Source organism: Mastigoproctus giganteus, chromosome 9 (assembly GCF_048544385.1).
Source record: "Mastigoproctus giganteus isolate SK-2022 chromosome 9, ASM4854438v1, whole genome shotgun sequence".
In the NCBI taxonomy this organism is placed as follows: domain Eukaryota; kingdom Metazoa; phylum Arthropoda; class Arachnida; order Uropygi; family Thelyphonidae; genus Mastigoproctus; species Mastigoproctus giganteus.
Genome location: NC_143583.1, coordinates 31600801 through 31617139, shown reverse-complemented (window position 1 = coordinate 31617139; position 16339 = coordinate 31600801). Strand labels below are relative to the sequence as shown.

General features: G+C 37.2%; 1 protein-coding gene across 1 annotated transcript in view; it reads right to left on the bottom strand.

Annotated features, from left to right (window-relative positions):
* The window catches only part of LOC150080133 (uncharacterized), a 348537-nt gene that overhangs the window by 20154 nt on the left and 312044 nt on the right, over nt 1-16339 (bottom strand). The window contains exon 17 of the mRNA XM_090380622.1: nt 6767-6951. Coding sequence (XP_090236748.1) covers nt 6767-6951 — 185 coding nt within the window. The remainder of the gene's footprint in view (nt 1-6766; nt 6952-16339) is intronic.

Genomic DNA, 16339 nt, shown 5'->3' with positions numbered 1-16339 from the left:
GGAAATTGCCTTTGGCTATTTCCATATGAGTCATGGTATCCTCTGACAAAGTGTTCAAGGCGGATCTTGTAATAACCATTATTTGGTTCAAGGCGGATCTTGTAATAACCAAATATTTACTAATTATTAATAAAACAAACTTTCAAAAAATTATAATTTATAACATAAAAAAATAAATCAAACTATTATGGTGGAAAAAACTTATTAAAATAAACTTTACAATATACTAAAAAACCTTTGAAATCCTGCCCTGCTTCACTAATCCTGCTTTAATCACCTCTTAGCTATGCTTCTTTAATGTCACTATGAAGAGTTCTACTAGGCAAGTCTGCTTGCCACAAATGCCAACAGTGGAATGACAAGAACAGCTTTATCAATCTATTCAGCTCTGGAAAGAATGTACAAGGCTTGTGGGGTAGAATTTTTCTCAGTGTAGTCTGTGGTTGTTAACAGGAGGGACCGTTTGGATTTCAGCTCCAATGGAGCTGTTCCATGACTTGGGTGAAGGAATTATGCTCTTAGATAAGAAGCACACAAAGTCTAAGGAAGTATAACCAATCAAATTGAGTGGAAAGTGCAAGGCTGAGTCAGTTTGGTGTGAAATAAGCACTAGGAAAACAAAACTCAGAGTAGCAGTGTGTTATAGGATGATGTTAATAATGAATTTAATGAGTATAATATCCTTCAGAGACAATTAAAGACCTATAGAGACAATTAAAGTGAGCCAGCATATCAGAATGTCTCATAATGGAGAGGGAGGATTTTAAATTTCCAGATATTGAATGGAACTTGTGGACTAGTTCACACAATAGCAAGACTTCTTTTGTGGATTTACTGGATGATTGTTTTCTAAACCAGCATATTAGAAAGCAACAAGAATAAACAAAACTCATGTCTTAATTATCAGCAGCAACTCTTCATGCATTAAGGTACATATAAAAGGATGGATCTTGCTGGTAATGATTACAGTGTATTGATATAGGATTTACTTAAAGATCTAACTACTTTCTAGGGCAACTGGAAGGACATTTGCTTTCATAAACCAACATGCAACTACAGTGGTCTAAGACAGTTTTGAATTCTATGCAATGGGACTAACCTGTGATGTTACTAATAGGAAATTCTATGTGGGAAGCATTCATGGAAGTAATTATAGAAGCTCCTAGGCTTTTTATACCAACTAAGATCTGTGCTGTTCAAGACATAAATATTTGGATGTCATATGAACTGATGAGACTTGTGACAAAGAAAAATACATGGGATAAATATATATATTATCAGGTGATACAGACGCCTACAGTTATATAAACTAGTCTGCAATCAAGTCACAAAGGCAAGTTAAGGTAGATTTTTGAGATGTCTCTAACAAAAAATTCGGTGTTGGCAATGATGTAGACTTCCAAACAGAGCTTAGTTGCTCTCTGGGTGGAAATAATGAAGCCATGTCTCATCTCCTGTTATCACCTAATGAAGAACCTCACTACCTTCTGTAACCACCCATTGCATCTCCTGACAAACCTCCATGTGAACTTGCTGTTGCTCAGGTGTGAGTAGTCTTGGAACCCAGCATGCACATACACGTCATATGCAAATGGTCATGGAGAATACCGTGTCTGCTCCCTACTGATATTCTCAATATCTTTGCCAGTTGCCTTACTGTGATATGACAATCTTCTTCCACAATTATAGAAGCAGTGGATATGGTTTCTGTGGTGACAGCAGTGGTTGGAGCTCCAGGACCACCGATATTTGTGATTGAAGTCCACCTTTAAACATTGTAAACAACCTGTTCTACATGGAAGTGTAGATTCACTATAAGCTTCTTTAAGCATTTCATAAAACATCATTTCAGCTGATGTTTTCTTAAGATAGAAACAAAATTTGAGAGCAGCATACTGTTAATTGCATGTTACGTCCATTGTTATGTAGGTGAAACTGAACAGGCATAAACTTTACTGACCACCAAGGGCGCACAATGCACAACTGAGTCAACTGTGCAGTTGCCATGTGATGCAGCTCAGTTTGGCCTTAAATTCTGCAGCACAACTAGTAAGCAAGCAGTACAGCTGTTCATGAAAAATTATGATCACTCTTTACTGAACAGTCCTTATTGAAAAATAAGCTACAGTTCGATGTTGCGGCCAATGCAATATTACAAAATTCTGCTTCCTGCTCAATAGCATGTTAGCTATGCCCACCAGTGTTACCAATTATGAAACCTGTTTTCCTACTGTGTGCTAGAATGATTACTGTATTGCCATCGAATTATACTTCATATAAACAATCTGAAAATTTGTACATATTTATATTCAACTGTTAGCAGATGGCAGTTGTTTTTCTTAATTTTAGAAGTCAGGGAGTATTTTATAATCTGTTAAAAGTTTTAAATTATAGTATTTAGATTACATGAGTAATCTGTTAGAAGTGAAGTATTTAGACATGGTGTAAATATCTCTTGAGGGTCTTTCTAATTAGGAAACTGAGAAATTGTAAGAACTTATTGATTCAGGATTTGAATTAACTAAAGGCATACTGTTTTTTTCTTAATACGAGACAATGAAAAAAAATTAATAAAAAGGAATACCAGCCTGAAGAACAGAGAGAGAGAATTTACTTTTTCGGAATGCAATTATCAGGAAGAGATTTGTGCAGATATTTTGGATGATCTCTGCCCACCAACAAATTAAAAAAAAAAAAAAAAGGAATTCAAGGTAAGGGATCTAAAGTAAAAAACGTTTTTGGTTATCTGAATGAAAAGTTCCACGAAACACTACATTCAAATGTTATAGCCCCTAAAAGCCAACAAAGTGGGCTTTTGCGTATTTATTTTAGCTGATTTAGAAATAAGTTATAAGCTCATGTTATGTTTGTGGCATATATCGAAAAACCTAATATTGGCAGCTTTATAAGACTACTTGACTTTTCCCTAAAGGGTGACTGTTTCATCTTCAAAAACTACTTCACAATATTGAAAGTTATAGATTTCATTTATTCATTGATCAATTTGACACAAGTATTCAACCAGCAGGAGAACCTTCATAAACTATGCACCTGGGAGGCACTGTTATGAGAAATAAGAAACTGCCATCAGAGATGAAGACCACAAAGAAAACTGTAAACCACAGGATTATAAGTTTTTGAAAAGAGCATAATGTTCAATTGTTAGCACAAAAAAGACAAAAGAACTGTACTCTGTTTTCTATAATACCAAAACTGGCAAGATTATGGTAGGACAGATATATGAAAATAGCAAATTTTCACCCATCTATCCTGCAACCATCCTTTTGTAATTTAAATTTGTCCTCTTATGTGTGTCATTGGAATAAGAGTCAATATACCATCAGCATTTAATTTACACAATCCGTTTTGTGATGAAAGGTCTAAAAGACTTCTATTAGGTCTCCTCAAAGGTGCCTAGTTTTCTGATGCTGCAATTTAAATGCACAAATGAAATAATTGGAAAATTAAAGGAGGAAAAACTTTTAAAATCTGAAAGCCAGTCACGATTTGTGAATACACAAGAAATATTGACAAGAAGTATTAGTATTAATGTTTGTAGTGGCAAATGATGCAAGGAAGCATGCTTATATATCATCAGTTGAAAAAATATAAATAAATAAAATAAAATAAAATAATAATATTTATTTATATTTTTTGACCATCTGACCATCCCCTTTATTAATTAGTGTCTAATTCTTTCATAAATTAATTCAAACTACTCACATCCACAAAACCAGATGGAAATTTGCTTTCAACAATCAATCAATCACTCATTCACTTCCTGGCTGAAAGCAACTTTTCACACATCTATCTTGCAACCATCCTTTCACAATTTAAATTTATATCCTCTTATGTATGTCATTTGAGGAATGAGTTAGGATACCATCAGCATTTAATTTACCAAATCCATTTAAGGCCTAAAAGATTTCTATCAGGTCTCCTCACAGGTGCCTAGTTTCCAGAAGTTGCAATTTGCACTACTGAAACAGTCTGCTCTCTACACACTGCTGATCATTATTGTGCTAGTTACTCATTCAGTCAGAAATCAGCGAAGTGGTGGAGGAAGCTATTTTTCTGCTTTCAAGAAGTTCTTGGTTGTAAACAGTTTCTTCTTGATGAAGGTAGTAGATTTATCTCAAAAGAACCTTTACCAATAGCAGTTTTGAAAGTCACCTGTTAGCTAGTAAGAGATGTTGAAAATAAGAACATTCTTTCTAAAACAACAGCTATCACATTCAGATGCAGAAGATGGGTTAAATGTCCATCCTTATTTTGTGATGAAAGACGAGACTCCAAATAAGAAAAAGACTACAAATGTACCCTGGTGTTCAAAGAAAGTGCATCATCTAGGAATTTCGCATTTCTAACCCTTTTTCGGGATGGTAGGTTACATTAATGACTAGCATCACAAATAGAAATATAAACAAAAGATGTTTATTAATAGTTAAGGCAAAGCTAAATAATATTTTACAGATGCTCTCAAAATATTCCAAAATGAGCATTTGCAACATTTATACAACAGTTTTGGTAAACACGACAATTATGGCTGAAATGTTATCAGAAGCCATCAGTTTGCTTCAGTTTCTCATTTTAAATGGAAAACAAAATGAAAAGTTCACCAGGTGCAGACTAATATTTAGTTGAACCACCTCTGGCCTTGATGACAGCAGCACACCATCGAGGCATTGACCTCGATGGCGTGCTGCTGCGAGGCATTGACCTTGATAGCTCATGGTTCCAAACACGAATTATGGCTTCCTGAAGTTCACGAAGGGTCTTTGGTTTCTTTCTGGCAACTGCACATTCCACATGATGCCAAATGCCAACAGTTTTCTATAGGCAGGTCCAGGCTGTTTCCTGGCCAGCTAACAGTTGTAATGGACCATCCTTCCAACTATTTTTTCACCTGTAACAAATGAAAACACATTACTGTCAAACCTCTAATGCAGAAATGAAGCTAAAGTAACTACAGAAGTGCCTACTTACACTTTTTGCCCAATGACAAGGAGCAGAGTCATCCTGAAAGAAGATGTAGTTACTTGGGAGGTTGAAATGGTCTAATGGTTGGCAGCAATTTGCTTTCCAATACAGCCAGGTATCCATTGGCATTTACAGAATCTTTTATAAACTGCACGTGACCCACTCTGTGATACGAAATGCACCCCCATATCATTTTGGCTGGTAGAGTAGAGTGTAGGTATCAAGAATTTCACTGTAGACACCATACAGTCTAGATGGTATTCTTCGCCACATCTATGGTGAATCGTTTGTCTCCCATCAGAGCCATGCAGGTTGAATTTCTTCTCATCCAAGAAAATAACTGACTTCCACTGCTCGGGGGTCCATTTGACAGGCTCCTTACACCAAATTAATTGAGCCTTTTTCATTTTTGTATGAGCTTCTTAGAATGATGGGTTACAAGTCCATTTTTGAAGAGGCATCTTCTGACTGTTACTGCACTTGCTACCACTCCTGTATGTTCTTCCTATTCTCTTTTCAGCTCAGATGAAGAAGCTTTGTGGTTTTTAAGGCATAAGTTTTAAGGCAATGGACAGATCAAAGGCATAAGTGCTTCAAAACACAGTCCTGTTTGCATAGAGACCCGTTTGCATCCGGTTCCTTTTTTCCTATCAGCAGAAGCAGTATTCTTGAGTTTGGAAAGAAATCTATTCACTGTCGACTGATTACAAGACACTCCATAAGCAATATGATGGGAAGAACATCCTTCCTCATGTAAAGCAACAATAGCACTCTTTCTTCGTGGTGTCAACTGCACGTAACTCGCCATCCTGACACTAGCAAGGAATGACTGCAACTCTTGTAGAGCATGCTTATACAGCTGATGCAATATTAAATCATCACCTACATGTGTCAATCTTATCTGTAAGAAATATTGCCATATACTTACGTTATTCGGATGACAATTGCAATTTTAAGGAGTGATGCACTTTCTTTGAACACCAGTGTAGGTATCAAGAAATGCTATGAGTGGGAGTAAAGAAACAGTTTAGAGCATGTTTCAAGAATACACTAAAATCGCAATAAATAAATAATATTTAAAACATCTACAGCAGTTTTTATTGAATAACTTAAATGAAATGCTGGCTGAAAAATAAATAATTGTTGATCTTTGGATTGTGAGTACCCCCCCCCCGTGTGTGTGTGTGTGTGTGTGTGTGAGTGAGTGAGTGAGTGAGTGAGAGAGAGAGAGAGAGAGAGAATGAATGAGTGAGTGAGTGAGAGAGTTATGTTATGTTGTTATTTGGTTTTTAGGAACATTAACAACTAAGGCCATATTGCTCCGGGATATGCGGTGGTCATTCCCTGACCTTTCCGCATCCTCCGTATTTGGAGAGAGAGAGAGAGAGAGAGAGAGAGAGAGAGAGAGAGAGAGAGAGAGAGAGAGAGAGAGATTGCAGGGAAAATAGCAAAACTAATTCCAGAACTGCAAATGGTTAATATAGGAAGTTAAAAAAATTAAACATGACCACATATTAATTCATTTTCAAAATCAATAAATGAGAAAAAGAAGAAAAAACATTTCCTTGTATTAACTTCTTTAATACAAGGAAATGTTTTTAATTAAATGTTTAATTAAAAACATAAAAACAATAAAAAATAATTAAATGTTTATTATTAAATAATTAACTATTAAATGATAATAAGTAACTTTCAAAAATAATTAAATGTTTATTATTAAATAAATAACTGTTAAATGCTAAAAATTAACTTTCAAAAGAAATATATAAAATAGTTCTAATCTTACCTTTGCTTTAATCAGATGCTTTGCACTTTTCAAGTTAAATAACGAAGATAACAAAAAACCAAATCCTGAATTCAACTTGTCATAAACAGCAGACTGCCAACGAGGATAACTCTCAAATGAACAATTTGGACAACTATACACTACTACTGATTCTGGTAAAGATGACAATATTTCATACATTTCATCTATTAAAAAAAAAAAATAATATATATATATACATACACACACACACACACACACACACACACACACACACACACACACACACACACACACACACACACATATTGTATGAATAACAAGTAGTTGTACGGAATAGTTCCAGCTTGAAAAGAATGATAATTAAAAATTTGGTATGGATTATGGGCAAGGGGCACTGCAAGTAATAGCAGAAATACCCATTGACCATAATGGAATATAGATAAATAGATCAGAGTATAAGTGGAGGAATGCTGACCACATCAGATGTATTAACAATGGAAAAATTAAATAGGTAGCTGTAAAATAAAAGTACATTAAAATAAAATTAAATAAAAATACATATATTACTTAATACTATCGATCCAATGAATTAACTTCATCATCAAGGATCAGCAGCCAAAACCAATGGAAATATAGCAAGAAGCAAGGCCTCTGTTTCCGATATGAAATATACGTAGCAAGCTTTTTGGCTGATGACCCTTGATGACGAAGTTAAAATCATTGGATCTATAACATTAAGTACTATATGTATTTTTATTTTAATTTACTTTTATTTTATAGGTACCTATTTAATTTTTCCATTGTTAATACATCTGATGTGGTCAGCATTCCTCCACTTATACTCTAATCTACTTCTTCATAGAGAACTATTGACTTTCTCCTTTGGGTCTCTGATGTTGCTATGTAATCACTACATGCAGCTAACTTGACCGATTCCGGTCTAAGCAAACAGTAAGTTGGCATTAACCTGGCTTTATTCCATCATCTAAATTTACTTAGTTTAAATTTTATACTGTATTTTGCCTTATTTTTGAATTCAAACTTTCATTCATTTTTCCTATAGCTAGATTTAATTGGCATTATTTTAGCTTTTTATCTCTATTTTATACTTATATATTTATATTTATTTATGTTTGAATTTTATTCCTTCCTTTTGGTCTCTGTTGAGTCCACTATGATGTATACATTTCACACATATACATCATAACAGAAACAGAGATTCTGCTTATTGCAGTTGCTCCTACGGTTTTGGTTGCTGACCCTTTGAAGAAGTAGTTAAAGCCCTAGTACCCACTACTTTACGTACCATCATTATTATCATTATTATTTTTATGTTAATCTAATTTAATTTCAGGTTATCTGCTTTTACCTTGCTGGCTTTCTCAATTTTTCCATGGTAATTACAATTGACAGGTCAGCACCCCTACCCAATACACTGAAAATAAACATTTGTCTATATTCTTCTCTGTGACACTGAAGGTACTGCAGTTTTGATACAGAGAAGATACTTAGATTAATGACTGCCTATGAGTTAAGGAACACATGATGTAAAAGTTGCCAATGCTAATGTGTGCTTTAACATATTTAATGATGCAAAATGATGCTTACAATGGACAGATCAATATGATATAAATCCACCACAGTTGTAGATACACTGAGTTAAGCATCTTGGCACTCAGTTGTGCACATGTCAAATAGCTTCCTGTGGCATTTTCAACCAAGTCTCTTGCACCTGGTCCTGCAGCACATCGAGGGTCTGTGCTGGCTGCACGTGGCTCAGCAGATGGTGTCCAATCATGGCCCATGTGTGTAATGTGGAAAAAATACGAGAACCTGACTGGCCAAGAAAGCATATCTAAACCATGAAGACTCTCAGAGGGAACCACTGTAGTACGTGTTCAGATGTTGTCCTGCTGGAAAATGGCACAGGCATCCCAATAAAAAATCCCAATAAATAAGTGGGATACACTTAAATAGAAAGGGTGCAAGAATTTTTGCTGATGCTATCGAGGCAGTGTTAGGTGGGTCGAAAACTGCTAGCTTGGGGGGAGACAAAGACCAATAGATTGACAGTAGCCACTGGCAGAGGTGAAAGAGATTCTTGCACTGCTTCTATTAGAATGAGCAGAAGCCTCAAAAACAAGATGCATGGTATTTCAGAGACTGCTGGGAGCCATTGCAGTACAAATAAACACATGGGTTGAGTTAGGGTAGCTAAGAATAGAAACAGGTGCAGGTATACTTGCGTGTACACCAATGCTAGGAGTTTAGTAAATAAATTTGATGAATTAGAGGTATTGCTCAAAACATCAAAGGCAGATATTGTTGGGATATCAGAGACGTGGTGTCACACAGATATAAGGGATGCAGAACTGCAATTTGGGGAGTACAACGTCTACAGAAAGGATAGACAGGATAGGAAGGGGGGAGGGGTTATGCTATTAGTTAAGAAACATAAAATCCAAGGAAGTGAAGCCAGTCGACATCGCTGGACAGTGCAGTGTTGAGTCAGTTTGGTGTGACATAAGCATTGGGAGATCAAAATTGAGAGTAGGAGTGTGCTATAGGCCTAATGACTCTGATGAGTATAATAAGGAACTGTACAGGGAAATAAGAGTGGGCCAGTAAATCAGAGAGTCTTATAATGGGAGATTTTAATTTCCCAGATATTGACTGGAATTTGGGGGCTGGTTACTCACACACTAGCAGGGCTTTTGTGGATTTATTGGATGATTGTTCTACATCAGCATGTTCAGGAGGCAACTAGAGGGAGTAATACTCTTGATTTGATTATCAGCAGTGATTCTTCATGCATTAAGAATCTGCAGATAAATGAACCACTAGGTGGCAGTGATCACAGTGTGCTGAAGTGGGATTTACTGAAAGAGGTAACTACCATTAGGGGTAAAGGGAAGGGTTATTGCTTCCGTAAAGGCGACTACGATGGACTGAGACAGTATTTAAATTCTATACAGTGGGACCAACTGATGATGTTACCAACAGCAAATTCAAAATGGGAAGCATTCAAAGAACATATCTTGGAAGCTACTAGGCTTTACATACCAACTAAGAAATATTGTTCAAGGTTTAGGCCAAAATGGATGTCAGATGAACTAATGAGGCATATGGCAGAGAAGAAAAATGCATGGGATACTTACAAATTAACACATGACACAGAAGCCTATGATAGATACAAGTTGATATGCAACCAAGTTACAAAGGAGGTTAGGCAGGCGAAGGCAGATTACGAGAAATCCTTGGCAAGGGATGCAAAGAAAAATAGCAAAGAGTTCTTTACTTATGTAAACTCTAGAAGGAAGGGGATGAATCAGATTGGTCCACTTGATATTGATGGGTCAACTGTTGATGATCCTGCTCAGGTAGCTAACAAACTAAATGAATATTTTGCATCGACATTCACACATGAGGAGTTATTCAGCAAGGGGAATGCCAGAGGTGTATTCAACTCTAGCAGTAAGCTACAGAATCTTGAAATAACTGGGAGTAAAGTGGAGGAGAAACTGTTGAAGATAAACCCAAGAAAGGCACCCGGGGTGGATGGGATCTATCCAGTTATATTAAAGGAGGCAGCAAAGGAAGTAAGCAAACCCTTAGCCATAATTATGAGAGCTTCCTTGGATTCAGGGGAGGTACCCATAGACTGGAAATGTGCAAATGTGACCCCAATTCACAAAGGAGGATCAAAGGCTGACACAAGTAACTATAGACCTGTGAGCTTAACTTCTGTTCCAGGAAAATTAATGGAGGCACTGGTTAAAGAAGCACTGCAGGATCATTTAGTCAAGACTTCAGTTATAGCTCAGACACAGCATGGTTTTGTTAAGGGGAAGTCTTGCCTGACCAACTTGATTGGATACTATGATGCAGTCACAAAAGAACTGGATGCAGGGAATAACTTTGATATTATATACTTGGATCTTAGAAAGGCTTTTGATACTGTTGCACATGGAAGACTGCTACACAAATTGGAGCAGTGTGACATTGGAGGCAAATTGCTGCTATGGATAAAGGGATGGTTGAGTGGGAGAAGACAGAGAGTGGTAATCAATGGACACTGCTCATCGTGGACTAATGTTATTAGTGGAGTCCCTCAGGGCTCAGTGTTGGGTCCATTATTGTTTTCTGTATTTATAAATGATATTGATGATGGTATATCAAGCTTAATGTCCAAGATACAAAGGTTGGCAGGGTTGTCAAGGACACTACTGACACTACACTGCTGCAACAGGATCTGGAAAGGTTGAGCAGATGGGCTGAGAGGTGGCAAATGAAGTTTAACATTGACAAATGTAAAGTACTACACATGGGAAACAGCAACCCCAGGGCAACGTATCAACCCTGTGGTACTACACTGACAGTGGTAGAGAATGAAAGGGACTTGGGGGTGATTGTGCAGGCAGATATGAAGTTCTCTGAGCAGTGCAGACGGGCTGCAAGAGTAGCTCATGGAGTATTGTCAATGATATACAGGAATTTTTCCAGCAGGGATAAGGAGATGATTATTCCATTGTATAAGGCAATGGTCAGGCCACACCTAGAGTACTGTATACAGGTCTGGAGGCCTCATTTCAAGAAGGATGTAGAGCTGCTGGAACGAGTACAGAGAAGGGCAACAAGATTAGTGAATGGAACAAAGGGGTGCTCTTACGAGGAAAGGCTTAAGTTTTGCAAATTACAGTGTCTGGAGACTAGGCACCAGCGAGGTGATCTGATAGAGGTGTATAAAGCCTTGAATGGTTTAAGCATGCTCAATGCTGATGGGATTCTTCCTCTAACTCAGAAAAATCACCTGAGAGGGCATAAATTCAAATTGAGGAAAGACAGATGTAGGATAGACGTGCGGAAATTTGCCTTTAGCCAGCGGGTGGTTGGTTGGTGGAACAGACTGCCATCCCTTGTGGTGGAGGTTGATAGCCTAAATAAGTTTAAGGCTCAGCTGGACAGATATTTTGAACGAACAGAGGGGTGAAGTGGAAGTGGGTTTTTTTTTTTTTTTTTTTTTTTTTGGCTGATGCTGCATAAGCTTGCTTTCTTGCATCAAATGCCTCTACTAATGCTAATGCTAAAACGTGTTCAGATGTTGTCCTGCTGGAAAATGGCACAGGCATCCCAATAAAAAATGGGAAAGTGACAAGTTTCAGAATCCTGATGACATAGCGGTCAGATTGTCATTGATATACACTAACAACAACTGACTATCAAAACTTATCGATCTCCACTCCACATCATAACATAGCACCAGCTGAGCATGCAGTTTGGCATTCAACAATGACTCTAGGGCAGTGGTTTGAGACCTTTCTTCAATAACGGTACCCCTACTCAATTTCCTGTCTGTTAGATTCGATTGTGTGTGTGTGTGTGTGTGTGTGTGTGTGTGTGTGTGTGTGTGTGTGTGTGTGTGTGTGTGAGAGAGAGAGAGAGAGAGAGAGAGAGAGAGAGAGAGAGAGAGAGAGAGAGAGAGAGAGAGAGAAATATTAAAAAAATACATTTTATGATAGTTATTACAGTAATATAACTATAAACAAAATTACAATTCATAATACAAATTATATACACAAGTACTAAATAAACATCAATTATAGATCACCACAAAATTAAAAAAATACCGCACACTTTTTTATAATGAAATAAATATATAAATTGAAATAAAATAAGTTTAAGTAACTTAAATTCAAATTACGTGGCACCCTGGTTGAAAACCACTGCTCTAGGGTCACTGCATTCACCACATCCTCACCATATGTGGCTCCAAGCAGCAGTGAGAGTAATCACTGATGATGCCATCCTATATCTCATAGGGCACCATTCAAACACTGCTGATGATGGGCAGTGGACAGGGTAATAGACAATTGGCCGGCAGAAGGGGCCACTGTATGCACAGTGGCCTCTTCTGCCAGTCAGAAAGCAGTGGTCTGATGGGTGAAAGGTGACAATCAGTTGATGTCACAGCTTGTAAGGTAGCTGCCAGCATGGCTGCATGTGCAGCGCGCACACACACACACACACACACACACACACACACACACACACACACACACACACACACACACACACACACACACACACACACACACACACCTGTCAGCAGATGACAATCCTCTCATTTTACAGTCACCCGTCATGCTCCACTACCCAATCGACAAGCAGTCATAGCTTCCCAAAGCCACTGTTGCCAATATCACTGCATTGTGGTATTGTGAGAGTCCATACTTTTCACTACACGATATTTATACCTGTGTCGCCATAGATGTTTTCACATAAAATAAAACATCTTTTGTGTGTACCCGCTGCTTTTTCTATATGTGAATAGCTGAAAAATCAGAGCCAAAGTTATACCTTTTCAAAATATTGTAACAGAATAGAAAAGATTAAAGACAAATTTGACAGGCGTTTTAAAGATTTCAAGGAGCACCAAGAAGATTTTTATCTTCTCACGGATCCTTTTTCTTTTAATGTCAAAAGAGCTCCCATTTCCACACAAATGGAAGTAATTGATCTGCAGAATGACTCAATTTTAAAAGAGAAATACTGAGAAATTGGGATCCCAAAAATCTACTCATATTTAAGGCAAAAATACCCAGAGATAAGAAAGTTTGCCGCACAAATTCTGTTACTTTGGGAGCACATATTTATGTGAACAACAGTTTACGCATATGTAAGCTAACAAAACAGCCCACAGATCAAGACTAACTGATACCACTCTTTCGTCCATAATGAGGGTTGTGTCTTCTCAACCTTTGACTCCAAGACTCAAGAAGCTGGTTGGAAGCAAACAGAGTCAAGTGTCTGGCAAAAAGGCCTAGATTACCTAATTTCATGTATATTGCCTCGTTGAAATATTGTATTATCTGGAATAAACTTGCTTTTCATTATTCGTTCTGTTGTTTATTCAGACTTTTATTTCCTTTCAATTAGTTATTAGTGCATCCTCACTCAGCTGCAAGTATTAATCAGCAACAAGCAACAACTGAGCAATTAAAAAAAAAAAGTCTTTAGGTTTAGCAATAGCAAGGTTTGTAGGTAGTGTGTGGCCTGAGTGAGGTACACAAATATGGGAAATGGCCCGCAGCCCAAATGAGTTTGACATCCCTGCTTTAGTGGAATGAAACAAGGTTCTTCTTCCACATCAAAATTGGACTGATCAAAAATTTTGTGAAGGGACTAGATAAAGAAGGTAACAGATCTGCATACCTGAGAAGTGTGTTTCCTAATTTAATATGCCAAACTTCAAGGAATTTTTAGGACCCAAAATTAGGAAACTCCAGAAAGACGATGAAACCTAGTTAAATGAGGTTGAATTGGCAGCTTGGCGATCATTTAAGGTGGTAGTACATGGTTTTTTTGGATAACAGGAAAGAAGAAAACTATGAAATGTTGGGGTCTAATTTACTTGAGTGCTACAAAAACATGGGTTGTCGAATGTCACGGAAAATTATTTTCTTCATTCCCATCTCGAATTTTTTCCCAAAAATCTGGGAGATGTAAGTGATGAACAAGGAGTGGTTTCATCAAGATATTTCCAGAATGGAAAAGTGGTACCAAAGTTGCCGAGATCCTGTAAGAACCAGCAGTATTACTGCTGCTTCCTTGTGAGGGAGAGTAAGCAGAAAAACAAGAGAAAATCCCTTAATAGCAAACATTTCTAAGGACAGTTATGCCGATTGTATATTATTGGGCGTAGCCAGGTGGGCAGGAGCAGCTGTACGTAGCACACGCTTCTTGATTAGACTGGGGTTCAAGCCCGTGATGCGGAAAGGTCAGGGAATGACCACTGCATATGCATGGAGCAATATGGCCTTAGTTGCTAATGCTCCTAAAAATCAAATAACAACAATAACATAACATATATTATTGAAATATGACTATTTGTTAAATGAGTTGTAGAGAACGTATAATTTTTTTTTAACTTGTATAACTTGAATTATATGTATATATCCTTTATTTTAACATTAAACGTTGGTACATCTTTTGATGCAGGTGTGATGGAGACATTTTATGGTGATTTTCGAAATCAGCATGATTATTAACTCAAGAATCACATATTTTCATTGCAGAGGTATGACAAAAAATATTTTTTGTTGGCTAATGTTATCAGACCAAGGGATCTCTAAAGCTGATGCCATCCAGGGCTTTTAAAATGCCAAATTTACAAGCTGTGTCATGTGCCTTTTCCATCAAAAATGACAAGTTCTATTATCTGTAGATAAAAGAACCACTGGGTAGAAGTGATCAACAGTGTACTCATATTGGATTTACTTCATTATGTAAATCACACGTCAGTGGCATATGTAGTAGAGGCATATGATGCCTGTACTAATGCTAATGCAACCTTATACAGCATCAGCCAAAAAAAAAAAAAAAAAAAAACCCTTCCCATTTCGTCCATCCATTCCATCTAGTTCTGCCTTGAAATTATATAAGCTGTCAACTTCTACAACAGATGGAAGTTTGTTCCAGCAATTAACCACCTACTGGCTAAGTGCAAATTTCCGCACATCTATTATACAATTGTCTTTCCTCAATTTGAACATATGTCCCCTTAGGAGACTAATCTGGGCAAACAGAACAATCTCATCAGCATTAAGCTTGCTCAAACCATTCAAGACCTTATACACCTCAATCAGATCGCCTTGCAGGTGCGTAGTCTCCAAACACTGCAATTTGTAGTGTCATCCCTTAAGTACTGCAATTTGCAGAACTTAAGCCTTTCTTCATAAGAGCAACCCAGAGCTTTGTTCAATTCACCAATCTCATTGCCCTTCTCTGTACTAGTTCCAGCAACTCTACATCTCTTACTATCATATATCACATACAGGCCTGGAGGCCTCATTTAGGTCTCCAGGCCTGTATATGCTACTCATCGTGTGGCCAGACCATTGCCTTATACAAGGGGATAATCACTTTCTTATCCCTGCTAGAAAAATTCCTGTATATCATTGGCAAGACACCACGAGCTACTGCTGTAGACTTAATTAATAAGTGACACAATTAATATGTTATGACGTTAATGACCCTAATGACAGCATACTGTCATTAGGGTCATTAGCGATCCTGCCAATCTTTGTATTGTCTGTAAACTTGGACACTAAGCCTGATATACCTTCATCAATATCATTAATAAATACAGAAAATGACAATGGACCAAAAATCGAACCCTGGGGGAATTCCACTAACAACATTAGTCCACGAAGAGCAGTGTCCATTGATTACCACTCTCTGTCTTCTCCCACTCAACCATCCCTTTATGAATAGTAGCAATCTGTCTTTAATGCCATACTACTCCAATTTGTATAGTAGTTTTCCATGTGCAACAGTAACAAAAGCTTTCCAAAAATCCAAGTACAGTCAGTCCTCGTATAGCACGATAGTTGCGTTCCTAGAAACCCTCGTGCAATGCAAAATCGTGCAATATAAACAACAGGCCCTATGGGAAAAATAGGGTTATGTGCCGACCACCCAAGATTGAACACACATTTGTAACCAAAACACAATAAATAATGGTAATAAAATACTTATGTATTTTATTACGATTATTAAGTAATAAAATGCTGCTAATGCCTTTGCTTCTAT